The sequence below is a fragment of the Mytilus galloprovincialis genome, chromosome 2, assembly GCF_965363235.1.
Source record: "Mytilus galloprovincialis chromosome 2, xbMytGall1.hap1.1, whole genome shotgun sequence".
NCBI classification, from domain to species: Eukaryota; Metazoa; Mollusca; class Bivalvia; order Mytilida; family Mytilidae; genus Mytilus; species Mytilus galloprovincialis.
Genome location: NC_134839.1, coordinates 76005530 through 76029200, shown reverse-complemented (window position 1 = coordinate 76029200; position 23671 = coordinate 76005530). Strand labels below are relative to the sequence as shown.

Below are 23671 nucleotides of genomic sequence, written 5' to 3'. Positions count from 1 at the left end.
ATATGCAAATATAAGGATAAATATGTTGTAAAATGCATAGTGTAACAATATATCAATGCAGAATTGCTAAATTAAATAAAACCTAAAATCTAGAATCCTTTTTTCCAACTATGATTTTTTTTTTGAAGATTTTTATTTGTCTTCTTTAAATTTATACAAAACTTGTTTATAATTGGGATAATCTTCATCATGACATAGTATACAGAAAGTTGTGTATTTTTTAAAACAGTATATCCACCTTTTGATTATTTTGACTTTTTCAGTCAAAGGTTTGCTGTCATATCTGTTATCACATTTAAATTCTGAGTAAAATAGCCATTAGCTATTTTTTCTATTACTTACAGTGTGACCTTGTGATTCTAACATGGCCTTGACCTCTAAGACTGCTCTCTGACATGCTGGATTAGATTTCAAGCTTCCATCATCTACATAGAACCCAATATTTAGCTTACCCTTCTCTTCATATATCTGCAATGAGTAAAACAATATATTATTAAATACATACTTTGAATTCCTTGTCTTGTAAGATCAGGTCATTTATACATGAAAAGATTCCTGCACAATTTGTTCTATCTGCCATTTTTTTTCAAAACCACTGGTATGAATTTGTATTTTTTTTGTGCTACCATAAATAAAAATCCAAAGTGCCTAGCTGTATTACTGATCTTAAATGCCTGATACTAAAAATAATGTTCCTCAATTTGACGGTATATGGTGACCAATCCCAAATCATGTCTCTAGGAGATGAAACATGAGAGATCATATCTGGTAACCAATATGACAAAAATATTAACCATCTTTCTCTCCCATGAATGGTTTGTGAATCAGCTGTATTTACAATGTGCAACCTATAGCATGTTTTATTCACATACTAACAATTTTATCAAAATTTGAACTTAAACAGGGACTTTCTATACTTATGGAAAGTCCCTGACTTAGAATACCCTGGGAACAGTATATCTAACGGGAAATGAATCTCGTACGCCAAACTCCGGACAGTGATCGTTTCCGTTCCGGAACTGTTTTCCTTTACTCCATCATTAGTGTAGAGTAGTATTCGGGCCCGTATGCGGATCGGAACTGGAACTGCCGGGGAGTTTGCTCGTACGCATTTCAGTATAAAGTTATTTCACTCCCGTACGTCACGAGACTTCGCGAGATTAATGGAGACTGGAAGCGTCGGACTGAAAGCTATCGTGACTGCTAATGAATCATCCACATAATTCCACACGTTCAACAACTTTAATGAGTTGGTAAGTTTAAGCATAAAGAAGATATATTTTTTCACATGAAGTAACTAATATGAGAGTGATTTATTCTATGTAAAGTGTTTTATTACGTTGGCCAAATTCACGATCATTGAAAAATGCTACTGGTGCCATTTTTTTTGTATTATCCGATTGCATTGCCCAACGTTTTGTGATGAAAAAAATGCAATCATGACAAATTTGAAGCGACAGTTTACAAGTTTAGTACACTAGCTTCACGTTTCATGTAGTTTGGATGTTATTTTATTGGTTTTGATAAAGAAATCTTCATTCGCGGTCTCATTCCGAAATGCCATTGGCGCCATTTTTATTATCCCCCCTCTTGCATTGTCCAACGTATTGTGATTAAATGAATGCAATTATTACAAAAAAAATGTTGCAGATTACAAGTTTGATACACTGGCATCCCGTGTAACTTAGTTTTAATGACATTTTATTGATATTAAAAGAAATATCGAGTCATCAATTTTGCCATTTTTGGTCCTTATCTGGCCAGTCTGTGTACCCAGGAACATATATATATATTATTATATTATACTATTCCAAGGTGTACCTTATTTAAACTCCATCACAATAAAACTCCTTTTAAAGCACATAAACACTAAAATAAATATAAAATTTGACATGCATATGTGATTTTGATGTTGTCAAAGTACATAAATGTCCCCCCCCCCCCCCACCCCCCACCCCCCCACACACACAACACACAAACACACAGAAAAATGTCATTATTTTACAACAATAACACTATTTTTTTATTTATAATATATAAGTATTGCAACCTTTATTTGTCCCATTTTTTTCCAAGTTTAAGATCATAAATGCATCATTTCTTCACAAAATTTAGAGGTGGCTTATGAGGGTGTACGAAGCGAATGTAGGACAGGAAGTCACAATTATTTTTTTCTGATTATTTTCTTTGAATAAAAGACGCTTATTTATACAAAAAATATTTATGTATTATACTTGAACTATTGTATATAAACAAACTTTGTAAACAAAATTTATCAAAAAAAAATTAAAGATGATCAAATTATTGTTAAAAAAACAAAATGTCAAAGTGGCTTGGCACCTAAATGGCTTCATGGTGCCAAGAAATATTATTTTTGCATGATTAATATTAAATAAATCTTCATTTTTCAAGTATAATGACACATTTCCTAAACTTTAATATGAATATATGTATATGTGTTCAAAAGTAAATATATAATCATGATAATAGTTTAGGTTTAGTTTGAATTTTTGAAGCTTTGCAGCAGGGGTATAATTTGTGCCCTATGGACACATTCCCAATTTATATTTTATCAATTTAGTAAAATTATAATTTTTATTGCAGATACGTATACAGTTCATACAGATACAGTTTTTTGGGCCATCACTGAATTGACAGTATTATGTGATATAAGCAGTGTTCAGACACAAGCTTTCCTTATTGAGCAAGATGAGACATATAAAAATATCGAACATTATATTATCTACCAATGCGATCCTTTCTCTATTAAAGAGAGCATATCAATATATAAGTTTGTTTGTTATTTATTTCATTATTAATAAAAAGTCTAATTGGTATGGTCACAAATAGAAAACGTTAATCAATCATTGCAAGAATTATAGCAGTTAAATTATTGATTGCCAATGAGACAACTGTCACCATACGGCCTTCAACAATGAGCAAAGCCCATACCGCATAGTCAGCTATAAAAGGCCCTGATAAGACAATGTAAAACAATTCAAACGAGAAAACTAACGGCCTTATTTATGTAAAAAATATCATTGAAAAACAAATATGTTATACAGAAACAAACGAAAACCACTGAACCCAGTCTCTTGACTTGGGACAGGCACATACATACAGAATGTGGCGGGTTAAACATGGGTAAATACTTGTTATAGTTATTCAATCTAACTAGGATACAATTGGTATGAAGACTTCAAATATATATACCAAAGAACTGGTCATGATTGAGGTTTAAGGTTTTCCATACTAAAATATGTACTGACAAAAAAAAAACATTCTTAAGCATTCGCATTGCAAATGTTAATCTGTCTTTCAAGCACGACAAAATCTACACCTTTTTCGGAAAATTTATGTTTATATTTAGGAACTAGAAAAAGTGCGAAAAGCTTGCACAATCTTATCAAAAAATGAAAGTAAGCTCATGTGCAATCTTCCACATCTGGTATCATTATGTTTTTAAAGCACTGCAATATATATATATATTAATATGTCTTCTTTTCTAAAAAGACTTTTGAGAAAAGAAGACATATTAATATAGGTGTGAATAGAAGAAAATTCCTTTTATTCTTGTAATGCCAATCTTTTTGTCGTACATGACCTCTAAACCCAGCAATTGACTTTTACGTCTTATCACAATCTGGACACTGATAACAGGGTGTGTTCAGTTGGCTAGGCTGACATGGTGTTGTTATTGCAATTTTAGACTTTTTGGCAGCTAAAGGTTCAAACTCTTCATCTGAAAAACTCAGAAGTGTCAGACTCTGTTTAGCATTCTAGTAAACCATCAAAGTCCATATCATCAGACCGAGAAGAGAAGTTCTCTTTTTTCTTCTTCTGTGGGTTTTTGGAAAGTTTGCTATAGCTTGCTATAGCAATAAACTTTCTTAAGGCATCGGCCTAACCGGAAAAGAGGCAGACCATCAGACCAAGATAAGAAGTTCTCTTTGTCGTACATGGTTAGCAAATGAATGATTTGGATTTACAAACTTCATTCTCATGTTGTGGGCTTGTGTGTATTTTGTCATGAATGTTGAGGAATCATGATCAAAGCAAGTTTTCTCGGTCGGCTTGGGTTGTTTTTCATAATATTTTGATCATTTTTAATTAGGATGATATTTGTTTTAATTGCGTTAATCAAATCTTTTGATCCGCAATCAAATTCGAAATTACATTTTAATCAGCTAAAAAGCAGTTTAATAAAAACAATTATTCATATTGGAACCTTAAGTTTAATGAGGACTTGTATAAACAAGTAATTTTGTAATTATTTCACTATGCTTCCTTATTTAAAAGAATTATCCAAGGCTTTCTATTTTAATATGGAAACTAAAATAAATCATTTAAGAACAAAAAAGCTATTTTCTCAAGATAAAACGATTTTCTAGAAGAGGTTTGTTTTTAATTTATAAAAAAAAAACTTGTTCAAAAACTTTTTATTTATTTGATTTTGAAAAAAGGAGACGATTATAACAATAATTTGCCGTTTTTAATCCAATATTTCTCTTTTTTATTATATTGTATATTTATAATAGTGATTCATTATATTCCTATTTCAATGAATAAAGAAAAACAAGTTTCCAAACCAATAGTTTTTGAGCTGTTTCGAATAGGAAATGTAGAGCCGTTAATTATCGACCATAATTGCGATTACGAATTTATACCATGTCCGTTTCCGTATCGTGTCATTTATTATTAAATTCACGACAAGGAAATCGGCGATAATTAGGTAGTGTCAAGTCCCGTTAATATATATGTTCCTGGAATACCAGAGCCATATCTGTGAAATAAAAAGAAAATTTGATTAGAATATAAAGCCACTGCCCGGTAGTCCATTTCCCGCCATCATCGTTTTGCAACCAGTTAGAAGAGCTAAAACTAAGCATTTGTCTTATTTTACTTTCAACCCTCGAGTGTTTAAATTTTCCTGTGGGCCGGTGTTTCCTATAAAAATGCTTCAAGACTTGAAACTCACTTGTCACGTATTTTACATTGCCTTTATATATGGTCTATAAGGAAAAACTTGGCGATTTTACTGCCAATTATTCTCCCCTTTACAGGCCTTTTGGTTCATGTCAGATATAAATAATATGTCAAAGCTGGTCGAAGGCATCATTATCATCCTGATCTCCTGATCAGCAAAGTCCTCCCTACATAAGATACAACGTCCGTTTACAAAATATTTTGTACACACGTTGATAATTTTGTTTTGGACAAACTTATTTTTAATGAACCCTGCTCTTCAAGTATAAAGACACACAGGGCAATGTTCGTCATGATTTCAAAACTTTCCATATCGATTTCAAACCAATGCTTTGAATCTCTAAATGCACGTGTTCGTGTCAAACGCTCTAGTGATACCAAACGGACTAAACACTGTATGGGGAAGATAAAACCCGAGGATTCCGTTAAAAAAAGTTTTGAGCGGTAAATACAAATATAAGATTTTCGGTAGGAACGAAGAAAAAAAATAAAATAAAATATTGCCGGGAAATACAAATAAAGGATTTTCAGTCGGAACGAATTCATAGGGTCGGTCGGTAAAGGGCAAACAAACAATATTTTAATTTAGGCCTTAGAAAAAATTTAATATCTGTTCTATTGAGTATTTATAAACATCACTGACGGTTAATCATATATGTGAACAATATTCGTTCATTACAAAATACAGGAAAAAATTAATTCCCCTTGTTTGCCCCTTTCTTTAGCTGTATTTTGTCAAATGCTAGTTAATTTGTATCACTTTCCTTTGTTGCAACTATTTGACACCATCTTGAAACTTGACAAAACCAGCTCTGGCCCAGGTTTGATGTTGAGTTAACTGGGCTAGGTTCAAAAGGTCAAACTCGGGGGGCTGGGGGGGGGGGGGGGTTGGGGGCTGGGGGGGGGGGTGGGGGTGGGGGATTCGATTGTCAGTTGAGTAAACTCGACAGATTCTACTTACCGTGTTGGCCAAATCATAGTAGGCCCAAGATTTTCTGTGATACTGAAAACCCTGAAGAATTTTTTTCCTCATCTCTTTACAGTAAGGACAATGAAACTATTTTATACACATCTTTTTACAGTTAGGACAATGACAATTTTTTATACACATCTTTTTACATTAAGAACAATGAAACTTTTTTCCCACAACTTTTCACAGTTAGGACATTATGACACTTTTGTAAACACATTTTTAAATTTTAAAATGAAATGCCAATGAAAGAATATTTATATTAATGCTTTGATGATAACCTCATTTCTGAATGGAACAGGCGATACTGCTGGGTCTAAATGCAACATTTTGGGTACCAGTAAACACTTCATACAGGACACCAAGGTATCTACTTCTGCTGCCATCGGTCCTAGTGTAGTATTTACTGAAAACAAATTATATGAGGTATGTCATATAAAAGTTTACTTTCAAATTTACAACTTCTGACCTGCCATTCTAAAAAATAAATTTTAAAGATGTTAAACACATGGTTTTTAAGAATTTTGATACAAAAAAAATATCTATTCGGGCAAGAAATAGATAACAGGCCACAACCATAATAGAAATCTCGTTATCTTTGGACCATTTGAAGGGAGTAGAGTAGAGAGTTTAAAAAGAGAACGGAAACCAACTTTTGGACCTACATTGTATGTACAAATGGAAAAGGGTAAAACTTTAAAAAAAAAAGTTGAATTCTGCTATATGTTTATTTGCATCTCCAGACTCCAGTTTGAAATCCTTTAGAACTTTTGTTTAGAATCATCTTGTGTTTTCAACCTTTCATGTGAGAGCTTTACTAAAAGTAATATGGACATTAAACTAGAGGCTCTAAAGAGCCTGTGTCGCTCACCTTGGTCTATGTGAATATTAAACAAAGGAAGCAGAAATTGTGTTTTGGTGATGGTGATGTGTTTGTACATCTTACTTTACTAAACATTCTTGCTGCTTACAATTATCTCTATCTATAATGAACTTGGCCCAGTAGTTTTATTGGAAAATGTTAATTAAAATTTACAAATTTCATGAAAATTGTTAAAAATTGACTATAAAGGACAATAACTCCTTAGGGGGTCAATTGACCATTTCGGTTATGTTGAATTATTTGTAAATCTAACTTTGCTGAACATTATTGCTGTTTACAGTTTATCTCTATCTATAATAATATTTAAAATAATAACCAAAAACAGCCAAATTTCCTTAAAATTACCAATTCAGGGGCAGCAACCCAACAACGGGTTGTCCGATTCATCTGAAAATTTCAGGGCAGATAGATCTTGACCTGATAAACAATTTTACCTCGTCAGATTTGCTCTAAATGCTTTGGTTTTTGAGTTATATGTGTTATTTTTAGCCATGGTGGCCATCTTGGTTGGTTGGCCGGGTCACCAAACACATTTTTTAAACTAGATACCCCAATGATGATTGTGGCTAAGTTTGGTTTAATTTGGCCCAGTAGTTTCAGAGGAGAACATTTTTGTAAAAGTTAATGACGGACGCACCGGACGACGCTGGACGCAAACTGATGGGAAAAGCTCACTTGGCCCTTCGGGCCAGGTGAGCTAAAAATCAATCATATTTTCTTGTTTTATATATACAGGGACATTTTGGTGTAAATGACTTATCTGTTATAGACTTTTCATACATTTTCTAGAAGCAATTAGAGCTTGACATTTACTGCATAGGCACCTGTTTATTGCTGACATTGTACGTTGACCTCTAAATGTCTTTTGGTTTGTTTGGTTGCTGTCTAATTGATAATTAATATCACTTCCTTTTATAGAAATTCAACCCATTCATGATATTCACCGTACTAGGTTTCCTTAAAGAGTTTTAGAAGAACAGAGTGAGTTCAAAGTGTTCATTTAATAGCTTTGGAAAACTTTTCTCTATGAAAAACTTACCTAAGGTCTGTCCAGTTCCAAAATCATTCTGCCCTTTATCACTGCAAAAGTGCATTTGTTTCATGAAAGTAAAATTGTTCGGTGATAATATGTCTCAGTTAAATAATAACTTTAAGCTTAAGGTGGCTAGGGCCTATTAACAGTTTCTATCAGAAATGCCATATTTTTTGTTATTTTATTCTTTACAGAAGGTGAATCAAATTGGTTGAAAAAAAATAAGGGGTCACAGACCATTTAAGCTCAAAATTTTACTTTTAAACAGGTATGTAAGAGGGACCATTTTTCAATGGAATGATAGGGAAAATAGAGGTGTTGAGATATAAAAAATATAAATATAAAAAGCTGTAGTATAGCTTCAAAGAATGAGCCAACAAAAAACATAGGTCACCGATAAAGAAAAAAAAACATTTTGCCTTAAAACCCAAATTTTGGCGGGAATATGGTGAAAATGGGTGAAAAGTCATTTTGACCCTTTAACAAATATGGATAATAACGAAAATATTCTATTAGTCATATAACTACAATGATTTAACATTTCTATTCAATCAAAATATTTTAAAAAAATATATCGAATTTACGACAAATACTTTTGTAATTCATGCATGAAATTATGCGCAGTCGAATAGTCCCGAGCCACCTTAAATCATGATTAACTTCATAAACATATCTCAGATAATGAATTAGAAAATGTATAAATGTATTCATTTTTTACAGAAAAAGATCAGCATGTAAGCTAATTGACCTCAGCCAGAAAACAACTTGACTTGTCTCTATTTGTTCAACTTTTTAAGTATACATGTTCAGATCAGATAATTCTGGATAGAAAAATCAGGATGAAATCATTGTCAATAAAAAAAATAATAATTATAAACAGAGATTATATCTATAGCTATATTTAAAATCAATATGTATAGTAGTGACATCCATCTTTAGGTTGGATCATCAGAATATATTTCATCAAACAGAATTTTCTTATACAGAGATGGAGATTTTACCATGCTTTCATCAAAAACATTTTAAAAGTATTGGTGACCATGCTATAATTATTTTAAGCAACCAGAATTGCTCAATTTGGCATACACTATTCATGAAAAGATAGGTTTTATAATATATATCTATATATATATATATATATATATATATTTTAGAAAAATAAAAATAAAAACAGATGTCACCAAATTTGTTTTCTTGCTAAAAGTAAACAAGAGGCTCTCAAGAGCCTGAATCGCTCACCTTAATTCTTTTGGTTAAATCTCTCATCAATGATTATTTTGGCTTTTCAATTTATTTAAATGTTTTTTGGATCGTCCTATTTTCTTCAAAAACCAAAAAAAATAATCATTTTCTCCTATGTTCTATTTTAGCCATAGGAGCTATGTTTCTTGACATACAAGGAAATAAAATATAAAATTTATACTAGATACTCTGAAACTCATTTAGCCTAAGTTTGGCTGAAATTGATACAGCAGTTTCAAAGGAGAAGATTTTTTAAAGTAAGTCAACATGATGAACAAATTGTGAAAAAAGTCTTTAAAGGGCAATAACTCCTTAAGGGGTCAATTGACAATTTTGGTCAAATTGACTTAATTGAAGATCTTACTTTGCTGAACATTATTGCTGTTTACAGTTTATTTCTATCTATAATTATATTCAAGATAATAAACAAAAACAGCAAAATTTCCTTAAAATTATCAATTCAGGGGCAGCAACCCAACAACAGGTTGTCTGATTCATCTGAAAATTTCAGGGCAGATAGAAATTGACCTGATAAACAATATTACCCAACGTCAGATTTGCTCTAAATGCTTTGGTTTTTGAGTTATAAGCCAAAAACTGCATTTGACTCCTATGTTCTATTTTTAGCAATGGCGACCATGTTTGTTGATAGATCATAACTTCTGATACAATTTACAAACTAGATACCCTAAGGAACATTCAGTTAAAGTTTGGAAGTATTTGGCCCAGTAGTTTCAGAGGAGAAGATTTTTGTAAAAGATTACTAAGATTTACGAAAAATGGTTAAAAATTGACTATAAAGGGCAATAACTCCTAAAGGGGTCAACTGACCATTTCCGTCATGTTGACTTATTTGTAAATCTTACTTTGCTGAACATTATTCCTGTTTACAGTTTATCTCTATCTATAATAATATTCAAGATAATAACCAAAAACAGCAAAATTTCCTTAAAATTACCAATTCAGGGGCAGCAACCCAACAACAGGTTGTCTGATTCATCTGAAAATTTCAGGGCAGATAGATCTTGACCTGATAAACAATATTACCCCATGTCAGATTTGCTCTAAATGCTTTGGTTTTTGAGTTATAAGCCAAAAACTGCATTTGACCCCTATGTTCTATTTTTAGCAATGGCGACCATGTTTGTTGATAGATCATAACTTCGGATACAATTTACAAACTAGATACCCTAAGGAACATTCAATTAAAGTTTGGAAGTATTTGGCCCAGTAGTTTCAGAGGAGAAGATTCTTGAAATAGTTTACGACGACAGACGACGACGACAGACGACGGACGACGGACGACGACGGACGCCAAGTGATGGCATAAGCTCACTTGTCCCTTCGGGACAGGTGAGCTAAAAATAAAAATTTCATTAACACCCTTTTACAAATATTTTACTACTTGAGTTATCTTCCTTTGAAAACTTGATTTGAACAATAAGAAATAAATTGGTATTTGTTAAAACAGTCGGAATGATGCATGCACAATAAAGCACTTATTTTTCTTTTTCGTAACTATACAATATATATAGGGATTATAACTATATTTCATTTTAGAAAAAAATGCCAGTCTTTATTCTAATCTTTGACATTTATTTTGTGTTTGTGCTTTGTGGTTATCAAATTAACCACAAAGAAATGTTTTATATTGCTGAACACAGTCCTCAAAATTAAGTTTTTCTAGAACAATCAGTTCCTCTGGTGGAATGTTGCCTCATTGGTGATAATACCACACCACCGTATTTTCATACTAAAAATAGGATTATAGATGAGTTAACAAAAATTGCATCTTGACTGATATTGCATTACATACTTTCTCACAAGGTCATGCAATATAATATACTGCTCTGTGCAATATTTCTCATTATTGTATAGCAATATAATATTTCCAACAGAAAGTAACCAAAAGTTAGCGTGCAATAAATTCTAATATTGCACTAGTGCAATAAATCTTCAAAATTCATGACGTCATCAACGACAAAATCTTAGTTTACACCAATTTTTACTTTTCTATAATATTGCTATACAATAAAAGGGTTATTGCATGAATATTGGGGAATATTGTCCCTCGTAGAACATATATTGCACTCGCAAGCTCGTGCAATATAAAATTCTACTCGGGACAATATTCCCCAATATTCATGCAATAACCCTATAATATATGTCAAATATCACTATAATAGTTTAGTTTAAATTTTTGGGTTCACATGCATTAGGACTTTTTCTTTCTTATTAAAGTTGTTTTATATAACAAAAAAATGTTAATACCAGTACAGTTAAAAGTACCTGAGCCTTCCAACAGTAGGTTTGAGAGAGCAACATCCACACATGTGAGCAGGAATTCTGAGACTACCTCCAATGTCACTTCCAAATCCTAATATAGATCCTCCTCCTGCAATTAATGCTGCCTCCCCTCCAGATGATCCTCCTGGTATACGATTAGGATCATGTGGATTGCCTGTGACCCCGTGGATTGGATTAGAACATTCGTACGTCATCATTCCTTGTGGAATATTGGTTCTGACAAATGGTACTGCTCCTGCCTGTTTCAACACCTAAACAGGTAGATAAAACAATCAGGTCAAACTTCTAACAATACTTTGTAATTCAAAGAAATTAACAAATAATTAGTAATTGAAATTTAGAAAAGGTATTCAGAAATAAGTTCTTTTTAAATTATACCTGTACAAGAACATTCTCCTGTTCAGCCGGTTTATCCAAGTAGGAAGCAAGTCCAGCTGTACAATCATAACCAGGTATCATGTAGTTTTCTTTTAAACTTATTGGAATACCATGCAGTGGACCCTTCTTATTGGCATTCAAATCTCTACTTAAAGCAATTTCCTAAAAAGAAATTTATTGGAACAAATATATATAAATGTTAGTAAAATATTTTGTTAAAGTTTTCTACAGACATATGTCTAAATTCTTTTTGTGGTAAATACATGATCTGCATAAAGTCGCCAACAACTGTACATCACAAGGTTTATTTTAACTTCTCAAATCTCTAAGATTTGCCAGATAATACTTTTTGTCATATCACAATACTTCATAAAATACTATGAAGTTACCAGTTCCTGAATTGCCTGTTAAACATAAATACAAGCATCTGTTTCAAAAACTCTGACATGCAAACTCATCATTAAGCAAACAAAAATTCATTAACATCAAATTCAAACATCCATTCCAGGGTACTAACCTCAGCTTCCCATATTACTTCTGTGATACAATTTGTAAGTTTATCAACTTCCAGTGCCTGAAAAACACAAATGTAAATATAATTTTGGTTGCTACTTTAATGATAAATTCTATTGCTGGATATTTTGTAGACATGTTATTTTAATATGACATATATAATTGAGAATAGAAATGGGGAATGTGTTATATAGACAACAATCCAACCATAGAGCAGACAACAGCCGAAGGCCATCAATGGGTCTTTAATGCAGCAAGAAAATCTCGCACCTGGAGGAGACAGTGCATTTTTTGCATGGAACTTGTATCATGTTAATTTTCTATGACAGTCCATTTTTTACATGGGGAATGACACCATACTATTTTACTTAGACAGTCCATTATTTACAGTACATGGGGACTTATATCATGTTATTTTCTCTCAATATTCCAGACCATTTATCATATGGACTGATATCATGATGTTAAATTTTTATAGTTCAATGTTATCCTGCGGACTGATACTGTCTTAAGCAACTTTGTAATTTCATTCCATTGTTTTGATGATAAATACAGATCTGATGCTTTTGAAACCAGTCTATTACTCTAAGAGGATCTTGTTAAAAAAATATATCTATTTAACTTGCTTTGGAGTTAATAGTTTGAATTGCTTTTAAGTAATTTCTTTAACTATATTTTGTCATATAAACCCATTTCAGGGTTGGATCCAGGATTTTTGAAAGAGGGGGCGTAGTTTTTAAAGATCGCCGAGTGGAGCTATGCGAAAAAATTTTTGGGCCCTTTTTAGGACTAACAAGAATGTGTCCAAAGTACACGGATGCCCCACTCGCACTATTATTTTCCATGTTCAATGGACCATGAAATTGGATAAAAAATATAATTAGGCATTAAAATTAGAAAGATAATATCATAGAGAACATGTGTACTAAGTTTCAAGTTGATTGGACTTCAACTTCATCAAAAACTACCTTGACCAAAAACTTTAACCTGAAACATGCACTGTCATTTTCTATGTTCAGTGGACCATGAAATTGGGGTCAAAAGTTTAATTTGGCTTTAAAATTAGAAAGATCATATCATAAGGAACATGTGTACTAAGTTTCAAGTTGATTGGACTTCAACTTCATCAAAAACTACCTTGACCAAAAACTTTAACCTGAAGCGGGACAGACGGACGAACAGACAGACAGACAGACAGACAGACAGACAGACAGACAGACAGACGGACGAACGGACGCACAGACCAGAAAACATAATGCCCCTCTACTATCGTAGGTGGGGCATAAAAACATAAAATAAGTGAAATATGCACTTTTTAAACGGTTCCTGGCGTGGGACATGCAAATGTTGTAATTGCTGTTAAGGTGTAAGGGTTGGACATTTTCGATGCTGTATTCTCCCTATTAATTGTCTATCATAAAATGATAGTATGGATCCAAAGCTATGTACTGATACATTTAATGTGGGATTTGTCAGTAAAACATAGACATGGAAAATTCTCGCACGTATGTTGTAAGTTAAGTTAGAATAACCTCACAGATTTCTTGTTGTAAACAAGATATACGCTGGGCTATTCGATTGAACTTGAAATACGACCGACACGAGTTAAAAAAGACAAACAAGCAAATTTTGACTCAAATTTTATCCAAATGTTTGGTTGATATGTTTCACGAACAACATTAAAGGAAGTAAAGGGTTCCAAATCAATCAAAGGCTAAGAATGAATCTGAATTTGATGACAATGAATTTATGAATGACGGCCGACAAATGGAGACATAAAGGCCACACCCAGCAGGCAGGTTGCAGTCTGTTCTTGAAAAAAGTATTCCATATATATCAGTTCCGGTCAGACATGAAAACCCCTGCCACAAAAAAATATGCCCGCTTTTATTCATCATGTTCATTTAATGCTAAATAATTCTGTTGTGAATTTTCGTTTCTAATAGCAAAAAAGTGGACAAGATTTTTGTTTTGTGTAAAGAATTTTTGTTTAAGGCAAAAATCAGAGACAATTTTTTTTCTCTCAAATATTTAGACTGTCTCCTCAAATCAAATGGTTCGTACTTACGACTTTAAATCTATATAGCTTATACTGAATGGGGATCATTATTCAGCTATATTTTTTTTAAAAAGGCTGGGGCGTTTGGGGTTAAACATGTTTCCATAGTTAGATAATATTGCTGTGGGACTTTTTTTTCATGAGAGTGTAATAGTCTATAGAGCATTACTTTCTGTTCGGTGGAATAATAGAATAGAAGTCAATATGTTCTTGTTAAATCCAGTATCGCTTTGAAGGTGTCGTGATTGTCATCCTCAGCCTACGCAATGTGTTACTGTAATTTGAATTTCAAAATGACTGAGAGACGTTTTATTCGAGGCACTGCAGGTCAACTCCACCATAGCGAACCACATGACTTTGATAATCAGTAAATTCCAGCGAAAAATATCTTTATAAGTCAAGAATTGTCGCATAAAAATTAAATAGTAGTACACGGGAAATGGCAAAGTTCACGAAGTCTAGTCTGATTAATCATTTTACCAAAAAATGTCCGAGCAAAGGGGGCGGGGCGTACGCCCTCTACGCCCCACTCTGGATCTGCCAGTGCATTTTATTATCTTTGAAAAATTACCTTTATTTGATAAGCATGTAATACTTCAACAGCAGTTATCTTTCCTGATTGTAATTCTGTTTGAAGATCATTAAATGGAAGGCTAACTATTCTCTGTACAGCTTCTCTGGAAATCTATATAAAATCATACAAAATTTAAGTGACTGGAAGTTAACATTAATTTCAATATAATTTTATAAATGTAAGTTTAGTTTAAACAGTATTTATTAATGAAAAATTACAATGTTACATACAGTTAGATATTGGATTGGGAAACAAGTTTTGAAAAACTTATATAAATCTGTCTCCCTTGTAAGTATATATGTTACAGTGAATATGTATAATCAGTGATTATGTTGAATCCCTGAAAATTTCAGTGATTCTCTGGTCAGTTTAGGGATTATATATGTAACACTCAGAAACGTGTCCGTCCCCCCAAACGTGTCCGATTCCCCCAAACGTGTCCACATCGACGTCATTGAACTGCAAAACATGTATGGGCGCCCAAACGTGTCCATTTTCAACTAACCCCTAAACGTGTTCAATCCCCCAAACGTGTCCATATCAAGCGTTATTTGGTTATTGCTATTTCATTTGTTTAATAATTTTACCATTTCATTAAAAATAAACATAAAGTCGTAAGGTCTTTTTTTAAACCGGCAGTATAAACTTGGTAAGAGTGGGGCGTCATTTCGGCTATGTCGTATGTAAATTGTAAGCAAACATTTTTATATAAACTGTACAAAAACCTGCTCAAAATGTCATTTTCTCTGCGCATTAGAACTTTTATCTTCTCTCAAAATATGCATAAAACAATTGGACAATACGCAATCAACAGTCTAAAGTTAATTTATACACTAGAAATGTAAAATCATTAAAACTTGTATGTTCTCTCTAAATATGCATGAAATACTTGCAACTGGACAATACGCAATCAACAGTTTAAAGTTAATTCATACACTACAACTGTAAAAACATTAAAACATTAAAACTTGTATGTTCTCTCTAAATATGCATGAAATACTTGCAACTTGAAATACGCAATCAACAGTCTAAAGTTAATAGATACAGTACAAATTTAATTTGCAATTAGTAAAAATACATTTTTATTGTGCCATTCTTATCTAGTGTCTGTTTATTTGAAAACAGAGGTCTGTTATATCATCTTTTACCGTGTAAAATGTGCCTCGTCTAGGACACTTATCTATTTGTATTACTACACCTCTTCGCTAGAAACCGCTACTTAAAACAGCAGTCCCTTTGTTCATAGCAGGATTGTTTCTGTAATCAACGATTTCTCCTTTATTGTAATATTTGTAGCTGGTCATATCGTCCAGGGAGTTTTACTAAACAATTCCACAGGATATATTTGTTCACTATCAAAGTACTGCGTGATACCAGTGTTGACAAATGTGGACTGGCTCCCGGTATGATAATACATTTGTAGAACCTATCTAATTTTTTAACATGATGTGAATCAAATAATGCATGAAATATTTGGCACTTGACGTTATGTTTAATCGTGTGTCTTAAGTGATGCTCGAAACCTAAAATTTATTAAAAAAAACTGAATAACAGTTTATGATTTGATGAGCTTTTAAATATCAGAACTGTTGAATAAATGGAAGTAAACTTTGCTGAACGATCGCCGTCGGATTGATATAAAAGACATCACCGGAGTTTATAATACACAAATAATTTACACAGTAAAAAATTAATTCAACTACCTTAAATTTTTTGTATGTTCACTATTAATGAGCATGAAATACTTGCAACTGGACAATAAGCAATTTCAGTCAAAATTTAATTAATATGATAAAGATTAAATTTGCAATTATGATAATCATTAACAACGGTATTGAACAAACTAATGCTAATAAATGGCTACCTCATCAATTGTTTTTTCTCTCTGAATAGAATTGCGGTAAACGTTATCGATTTCATTTAGGGCATACATGTTTTAGCGCTAAAAGACGTGAGACGTTCTGGCGTGTATAATAGTGGACACGTTTTTGCGAATAACAATTATCGGACACGTTTGGGGGTTCTGAAATCGGACACGTTTGGGGAATATTGAATATTAGGGACACGTTTGGGGAGAATAGACACGTTTGGGGGAATCGGACACGTTTGGGGGGAAGGACACGTTTGGGAGTATTACATATATAATCACTAAAACTTTCAAGGATCATGTATAATCACTAGAAAAACTGTCAGGAATTATACATAATAACTGAAGTATAAGAATGATAACATCAATACATTAAAAAATGTTAGAAACAATATACTTAAATATCTAGCACAATAATTTTATTTAAATGTTAAGAACAATATTTCAAAAACAATCATCTATTTTTACAAATTAATTTGGATGACATCAACTATTGCACATTTGCCCTGCTTTTCTACAGGCACATCTATTTGAATCACATGTATGTTTTTACCACAACATCAGCATTTTAACAAACATTGTCCTTCACATATCGAATCAGATTTTACACTTCGAAGAAAAATAAAGTGTTCAGTACAAACATCTGAGGTGTCAAACCTAGAGGCTATCATGTAGAAATAGATTAAAATCATAACAGGTACTGCCAATCATTTGTTCTGTCTGGTTTCCTATATACATTTAGTTGCGGCAATTCTCTCAGTTTGAATTTCTTGTTCATTTAAACACAAAATACACAGAACAGATGTTCAAAAATCTTATTCACCACTTGTTGAACCACACATAACATGCACTGTAGATTTACACTTCAGTTTTTTGTCATATTATCTTAGTAAACTATGATGGATTAAAATTGAAATTAAATAGATTGCATATCAACCAAAAAAATTGTGTCTACATGAATTAAATTCTTTGCGAACAATAGGTTCAACCAAGGATTTGTCTAGTAAGACCATACAAATCCTTGGTTCAACAACAAGTTGTCCCAAACCTGACTAAAATAATAGTATACAAATGAGACGCTAATCACAGAAATGTGCATAATGATAAATAGTACTTAGAAAAAAAGTATATCTAGATTTTAATACTTTTGCTTTAATCACAAAAGAAATGTTCGTCAAATATTTTAGACTTTTTTATCTATACCCAATAACTAACATCCTATATTGATGTATAACGATGTGCAATATGTATGAAATATAGTAGATGGTAGGAATCTTTACACAATTTAAATCATGACTTACTGTCCTTAAACTTTCTAAGAATAAGAACAAACAAAGTATGATTTTGTCCATATTTAATTTTTATCAAACAAAGGATTTTTGAATTATTGATAATCCCTAAAATAATTTCAGAGAATTTGTAGAATAATTATTAAAATGTTCAGTGATTATGTAAAATCACTGGTCATTTTCAGGGATTCTATATAATCACTTATGAGTTTAGTGATTCTACATAATCTCTGATTATACAAATTCACTGAGATAACCATTACCTACGAATACTTTCTTACGTTAAATATATCATATCTTTTCCCCCCTAATGTCACTCACAAACCCTTAGATGGATTCTCATCCTTAAATTCGCTGTTTCAAAATCTTATTTTCAAAAGAGTATGCCAAAACATTGTGATAGGTTAAAAACTTCCTAACAATTGAAATTCAACCAGGGAGTTAACATTATTTTCACCTTGGTGTTACAAGCTACATTACGAACATTGAGATTACCAATAGTCCTTTAGATTCTAAAAAGGCGAATTAGGTGCTTTCCATTTATTTAGTTCTTATCTGCATATATTGCATTGATGTGTTATTCATTATTGTTCCTGGTATAATTATTATTATATATATTATCATTCTTGGATACGTCTTTATAGACTTTTAGGGTATAGGTTTACCACAAATTAATTTGTAAAAAAAAGAATCATGGGCTTGAAATAAATGAATCCACAGAACATCAAATCAGACTGAAAAAAAGTATTGTTATATGATGAATTTTTGTTTTTAATTGTATTCAACATAATTATTAAAAAAAAATCTAGGTATTCAAAAATTGGGTTTAAAAGTGCAGATAATAGAAGATCTGTTCAATTTGCAACCTAAACATATCTAGATTTTGCATTGTTTTTTATCTTTACATACTAGTGTTAATATGTAGATGTTTGTCTATTTTCAAAAGAGTATACTGTATGCATATTGACCTTTAAATGTGTAATATTTTCTTTCTTTAATAGATGACTATACCATGTATACCTTTTATTTATTAAAGATCATCAAAAAATTCAGTTGTATTTTAAGATTGCTTAATTAGTTTTTTTTAATTGAAAAATATACATTAAAAAACATTATTCATTACTTTTTTCTCCATGAGAAATTCCTCTAGTTTCTCTTTTGACTCTCTGCATTCTTCCTTCTTCCTTATAATTTTCTGATTGTTTTCATACTTCTTATAATAATGGTGAAGTAATTTTCCTGCACGATATGAAAGGTAACTTCCAGCTATGACTCCAATAACAATTTTTTTCTGCTTTGGGCTGTCTGAATCCCACTGTTTCCACAAAGTTCTTATCATTCTATCTGTACCCTGCTACTGAATAAACCAGGCGTAAATAAAGACAAACAAAAAACAAAATTTTCTAAACGTAAGTTAAAGTCATATGAAACGAGTGACTGGTGAAAAATAATGTTTATCCATTTATTGAACCAATGCATGTTTATATCATAAATTTAGTCTTCTGTACATGATTTTATCATTTTTTCACGTATAATCTTCATTTTCTTTTCTCTCTGTTATTTTGTGTGAAAATATAGCAGCTACTTAATTGTAGTGTTTTAAAGCCATAGTTTACCGATTGTCCACTTATAGTAAACAATCAACAAAGAAGCATGGATATTGAGCACGTGTTTAATATGTACAATCAGATAATAGTTTATTTAAATGACAGATCCATGCCTATTGGGATCACCGGATTTTTACGAGAAGGGTCACGCTAAGGTCACTTGCATACCGATTATATGTCTGCGAATTGCTTCCTGGAAGCAAGTAATTAAAAAACTAAGTAAACTTCGTCAAAATGTCGACAAATTAAAGAATTTTCTTCACAAAAAAGTATATGTACATAAGTTTTATAATGAAAAATCCATTTAGTCATAAAAGACATATGCATAATTTTTTTTTAATTTGAGGTTTCATATGACTTTAATTTCCAGCCGTTTTTAAAATCCAGGAGGCAAACAAACAAATTTGTATGTTATGCTGCAATACAGCACTTCCTTTTGAAATGTCCATCTTGTAAAGAAAAGTGTTACCTTACTTTAATATTATTAAATCCAAATACAAAAAATTTAATAGTTTCAGACATACATGTACCAACTGGAAATTATTTTTATATAAATGATTATAATAATGAAAATATAATTATAATAATAATTACAAGAGTGCACACGCTGAAATGTCTCGCCTTCTATACTAATCATTGATATTATGTTGATAGTCCTAAGTATAAAGCTAAGCTTTACTACAACTGTCACATTAACTTAACATTAACCAAGATAACTAAACAAAGACCAATGAACCTTGAAAATGAGGTCAAGGTCAGATGAACCATGCCAGGCAGACATGTACAGCTAACAATGCTTCTATACAACATATATAGTTGACTTATTACTTATAGTTTAAGAAAAATAGACCAAAACATAAAAACTTGACACTGTGCAATAAACCGTGAAAATGAGGTCACGGTCAAATAAAACCTGTGCGACTGACATAAAGATCATAAAATATTTCAATACACCAAATATAGTTGACCTATTGCATATAGTATTAGATAAAAAGACCAAAACTCAAAAACTTAACTTTGACCACTGAACCATGAAAATGAGATCAAGGTCACATGACATCTGCCCGCTAGACATGTACACCTTACAATCATTCCATACAACAAATATAGTAGACCTATTGCATATAGTATGAGAAAAACAGACCGAAACACAAAAAAGTAACTATAACCACTGAACCATGAAAATGAGGTCAAGGTCAGATGACACCTGCCAGTTGGACATGTACACCTTACAGTCCTTCCATACACTAAATATACTAACCCTATTGCTTATAGTATCTGAGATATGGACTTGACCACCAAAACTTAACCTTGTTCACTGATCCATGAAATGAGGTCGAGGTCAAGTGAAAACTGTGAAGACCTTGCAAGGTACGCACATATCAAATATAGTTATCCTATTACTTATAATAAGAGAGAATTCAACATTACAAAAAATTTGAACTTTTTTTTCAAGTGGTCACTGAACCATGAAAATGACGTCAAGGACATTGGACATGTGACTGACGGAAACTTCGTAACATGAAGCATCTATATACAAAGTATGAAGCATCCAGGTCTTCCACCTTCTATAATATAAAGCTTTTAAGAACTGAGCTAACGCTGCCGCCGCCGCCGCCAGATCACTATCCCCATGTCGAGCTTTCTGCAACAAAAGTTGCAGGCTCGACAATAATAACCCATAGATTTGTGACTTGTTCTAAATAACAGTGTGTTAGTTACATCGCTGATTTGGTTGTGTAACATGTTTTTACATGTCTGATTTGGTAGAAGTAACAGCATGTTTTTTGCATGACTGACTCAGGCTAAGTGACAATGTTTTCTTTACATGACTGATTTGGTCAAAGTAACAGTGTGTTCTTTACATGAATGATTTGGTCAAAGTATCAGTATGTTCTTTGCATGACTGAATCAGTCTAAGTCACAATGTGTTCTTTGCATGACTGAATCAGTCTAAGTCACAATGTGTTCTTTACATGACAGATTTGGTTGAAGTAACAGTTTGTTCTTTACATGACAGATTTAGTCAAAGTAACAGTGTGTTCTTTACATGACATTTTTAGTCAAGGTAACAGTGTGTTCTTTACATGACTGATTCAGTCTAAGTAATGGTATGTTCTTAAAATGACTGATTTGGTTGAAGTAACAGTGTGTTCTTTACATGGCTGATTCAGTCAAAGTAACAGTGTGTTCTTTAAATGACTGATTGGTTGAAGTAACAGTGTGTTCTTTAAATGACTGATTTGGTCCAAGTTACAATGTGTTCTTTACATGACTGATTCAGTCTGAGAAACAGTGTGTTCTTTAAATGACTGATTCAGTCTAAGTAACAGTGTGTTCTTTACATGACTGATTCAGTCTAAGTAACAGTGTTTTCTTTACATGACTGATTAAGTCTAAGTAACAGTGTGTTCTTTACATGACCGATTCAGTCTAAATAACAGTGTGTTCTTTACATGACAGATTTTGACAAAGCAACAGTGTGTTCTTTACATGACAGATTTGGTCAAAGTAACAGTGTGTTCTTTACATGACTGATTCAGTCATAGTAACAATATTTTCTTCACATGACTGATTTGGTCAAAGTAACAATGTGTTCTTTACATGACTGATTCAGTCAAAGTAACAGTGTGTTCTTTCAATGACTGATTTGGTTGAAGTAGCAGTGTGTTCCTTATATGACTGCTTTGGTCTAAGTAACAGTGTTCTTTAAATAACTGATTTGGTTGAAGTAACAATGTGTTCTTTACATGACTGATTCAGTCTAAGTAATGGTATGTTCTTAAAATGACAGATATGGTTGAAGTAACAGTGTGTTCTTTACATGGCTGATTCAGTCAAAGTATCAGTGTGTTCTTTAAATGACTGATTTGGTTGAAGTAACAATGTGTTCTTTACATGACTGATTCAGTCTAAGTAATGGTATGTTCTTAAAATGACAGATATGGTTGAAGTAACAGTGTGTTCTTTACATGGCTGATTCAGTCAAAGTATCAGTGTGTTCTTTAAATGACTGATTTGGTTGAAGTAACAGTGTGTTCTTTACATGACTGATGCAGTCTAAGTAACAGTGTGTATTTTAAATGACTGATTTGGTTGAGGTAACAGTGTGTTCTTTAAATGACTGATTTGGGCCAAGTTACAATGTGTTCGTTACATGACTGATTCAGTCTGAGAAACAGTGCGTTCTTTAAATGAATGATTTGGTTGAAGTAACAGTGTGTTCTTTACATGACTGATTCAGCCTAAGTAACAGTGTGTTCTTTACATGATTGATTCGGTCTAAGTAACAGTGTGTTCTTTACATGACTGATTCAGCCTAAGTAACAGTGTGTTCTTTACATGATTGATTTGGTCCAAGTTACAATGTGTTCGTTACATGACTGATTCAGTCTGAGAAACAGTGTGTTCTTTAAATAACTGATTTGGTGGAAGTAACAATGTGTTGTTTACATGACTGATTCAGCCTAAGTAGCAGTGTGTTGTTTACATGACTGATTCAGTCTAAGTAACAGTGTGTTCTTTACATGACAGATTTAGTCAAAGTAACAGTGTGTTCTTTTAATGACTGATTTGGTCCAAGTTACAATGTGTTCTTTACATGACTGATTCAGTCTAAGTAACAGTGTGTTCTTTACATGACTGATTCAGTCTAAGTAACAGTGTGTTCTTTACATGACAGATTTGGTCAAAGTAACAGTGTGTTCTATACATGACTGATTCAGTCTAAGTAACAATGTTTTCTTTACATTACTGATTTGGTCAAAGTAAAAGTGTGTTCTTGAAATGACTGATTCAGTCAAAGTAAAAGTGTGTTCTTGAAATGACTGATTCAGTCAAAGTAACAATGTGTTCTTGAAATGACTGATTTGGTTGAAGTAGCAGTGTTCCTTATATGACTGTTTTGGTCTAAGTAACAGTGTGTTCTTTAAATAACTGATTTGGTTGAAGTAACAATGTGTT

The 23671-nt window shown here is 32.3% G+C and overlaps 1 protein-coding gene and 1 long non-coding RNA gene across 5 annotated transcripts in view; one reads left to right on the top strand and one right to left on the bottom strand.

The window, feature by feature from the left end:
• The window catches only part of LOC143064414 (fatty-acid amide hydrolase 1-like), a 57850-nt gene that overhangs the window by 28904 nt on the left and 5275 nt on the right, over positions 1-23671 (bottom strand). For 2 of the 4 annotated variants that reach the window (XM_076237231.1, XM_076237229.1), the window contains exons 2-9: positions 19225-19458; positions 14943-15056; positions 12317-12373; positions 11800-11961; positions 11404-11672; positions 7879-7919; positions 6238-6362; positions 343-468 (exon numbers count right to left, since the gene is read on the bottom strand). In XM_076237231.1, coding sequence (XP_076093346.1) covers positions 343-468; positions 6238-6362; positions 7879-7919; positions 11404-11672; positions 11800-11961; positions 12317-12373; positions 14943-15056; positions 19225-19440 — 1110 coding nt within the window. In that variant the 5' untranslated portion in view covers positions 19441-19458. The remainder of the gene's footprint in view (positions 1-342; positions 469-6237; positions 6363-7878; positions 7920-11403; positions 11673-11799; positions 11962-12316; positions 12374-14942; positions 15057-19224; positions 19459-23671) is intronic. The other 2 variants (XM_076237228.1, XM_076237230.1) reach the window with 1 other exon arrangement.
• Positions 1108-2791, top strand: LOC143064415 (uncharacterized). The gene is made up of 2 exons (XR_012975243.1): positions 1108-1253; positions 2605-2791. It is a non-coding gene; the product is annotated as an uncharacterized LOC143064415 (long non-coding RNA).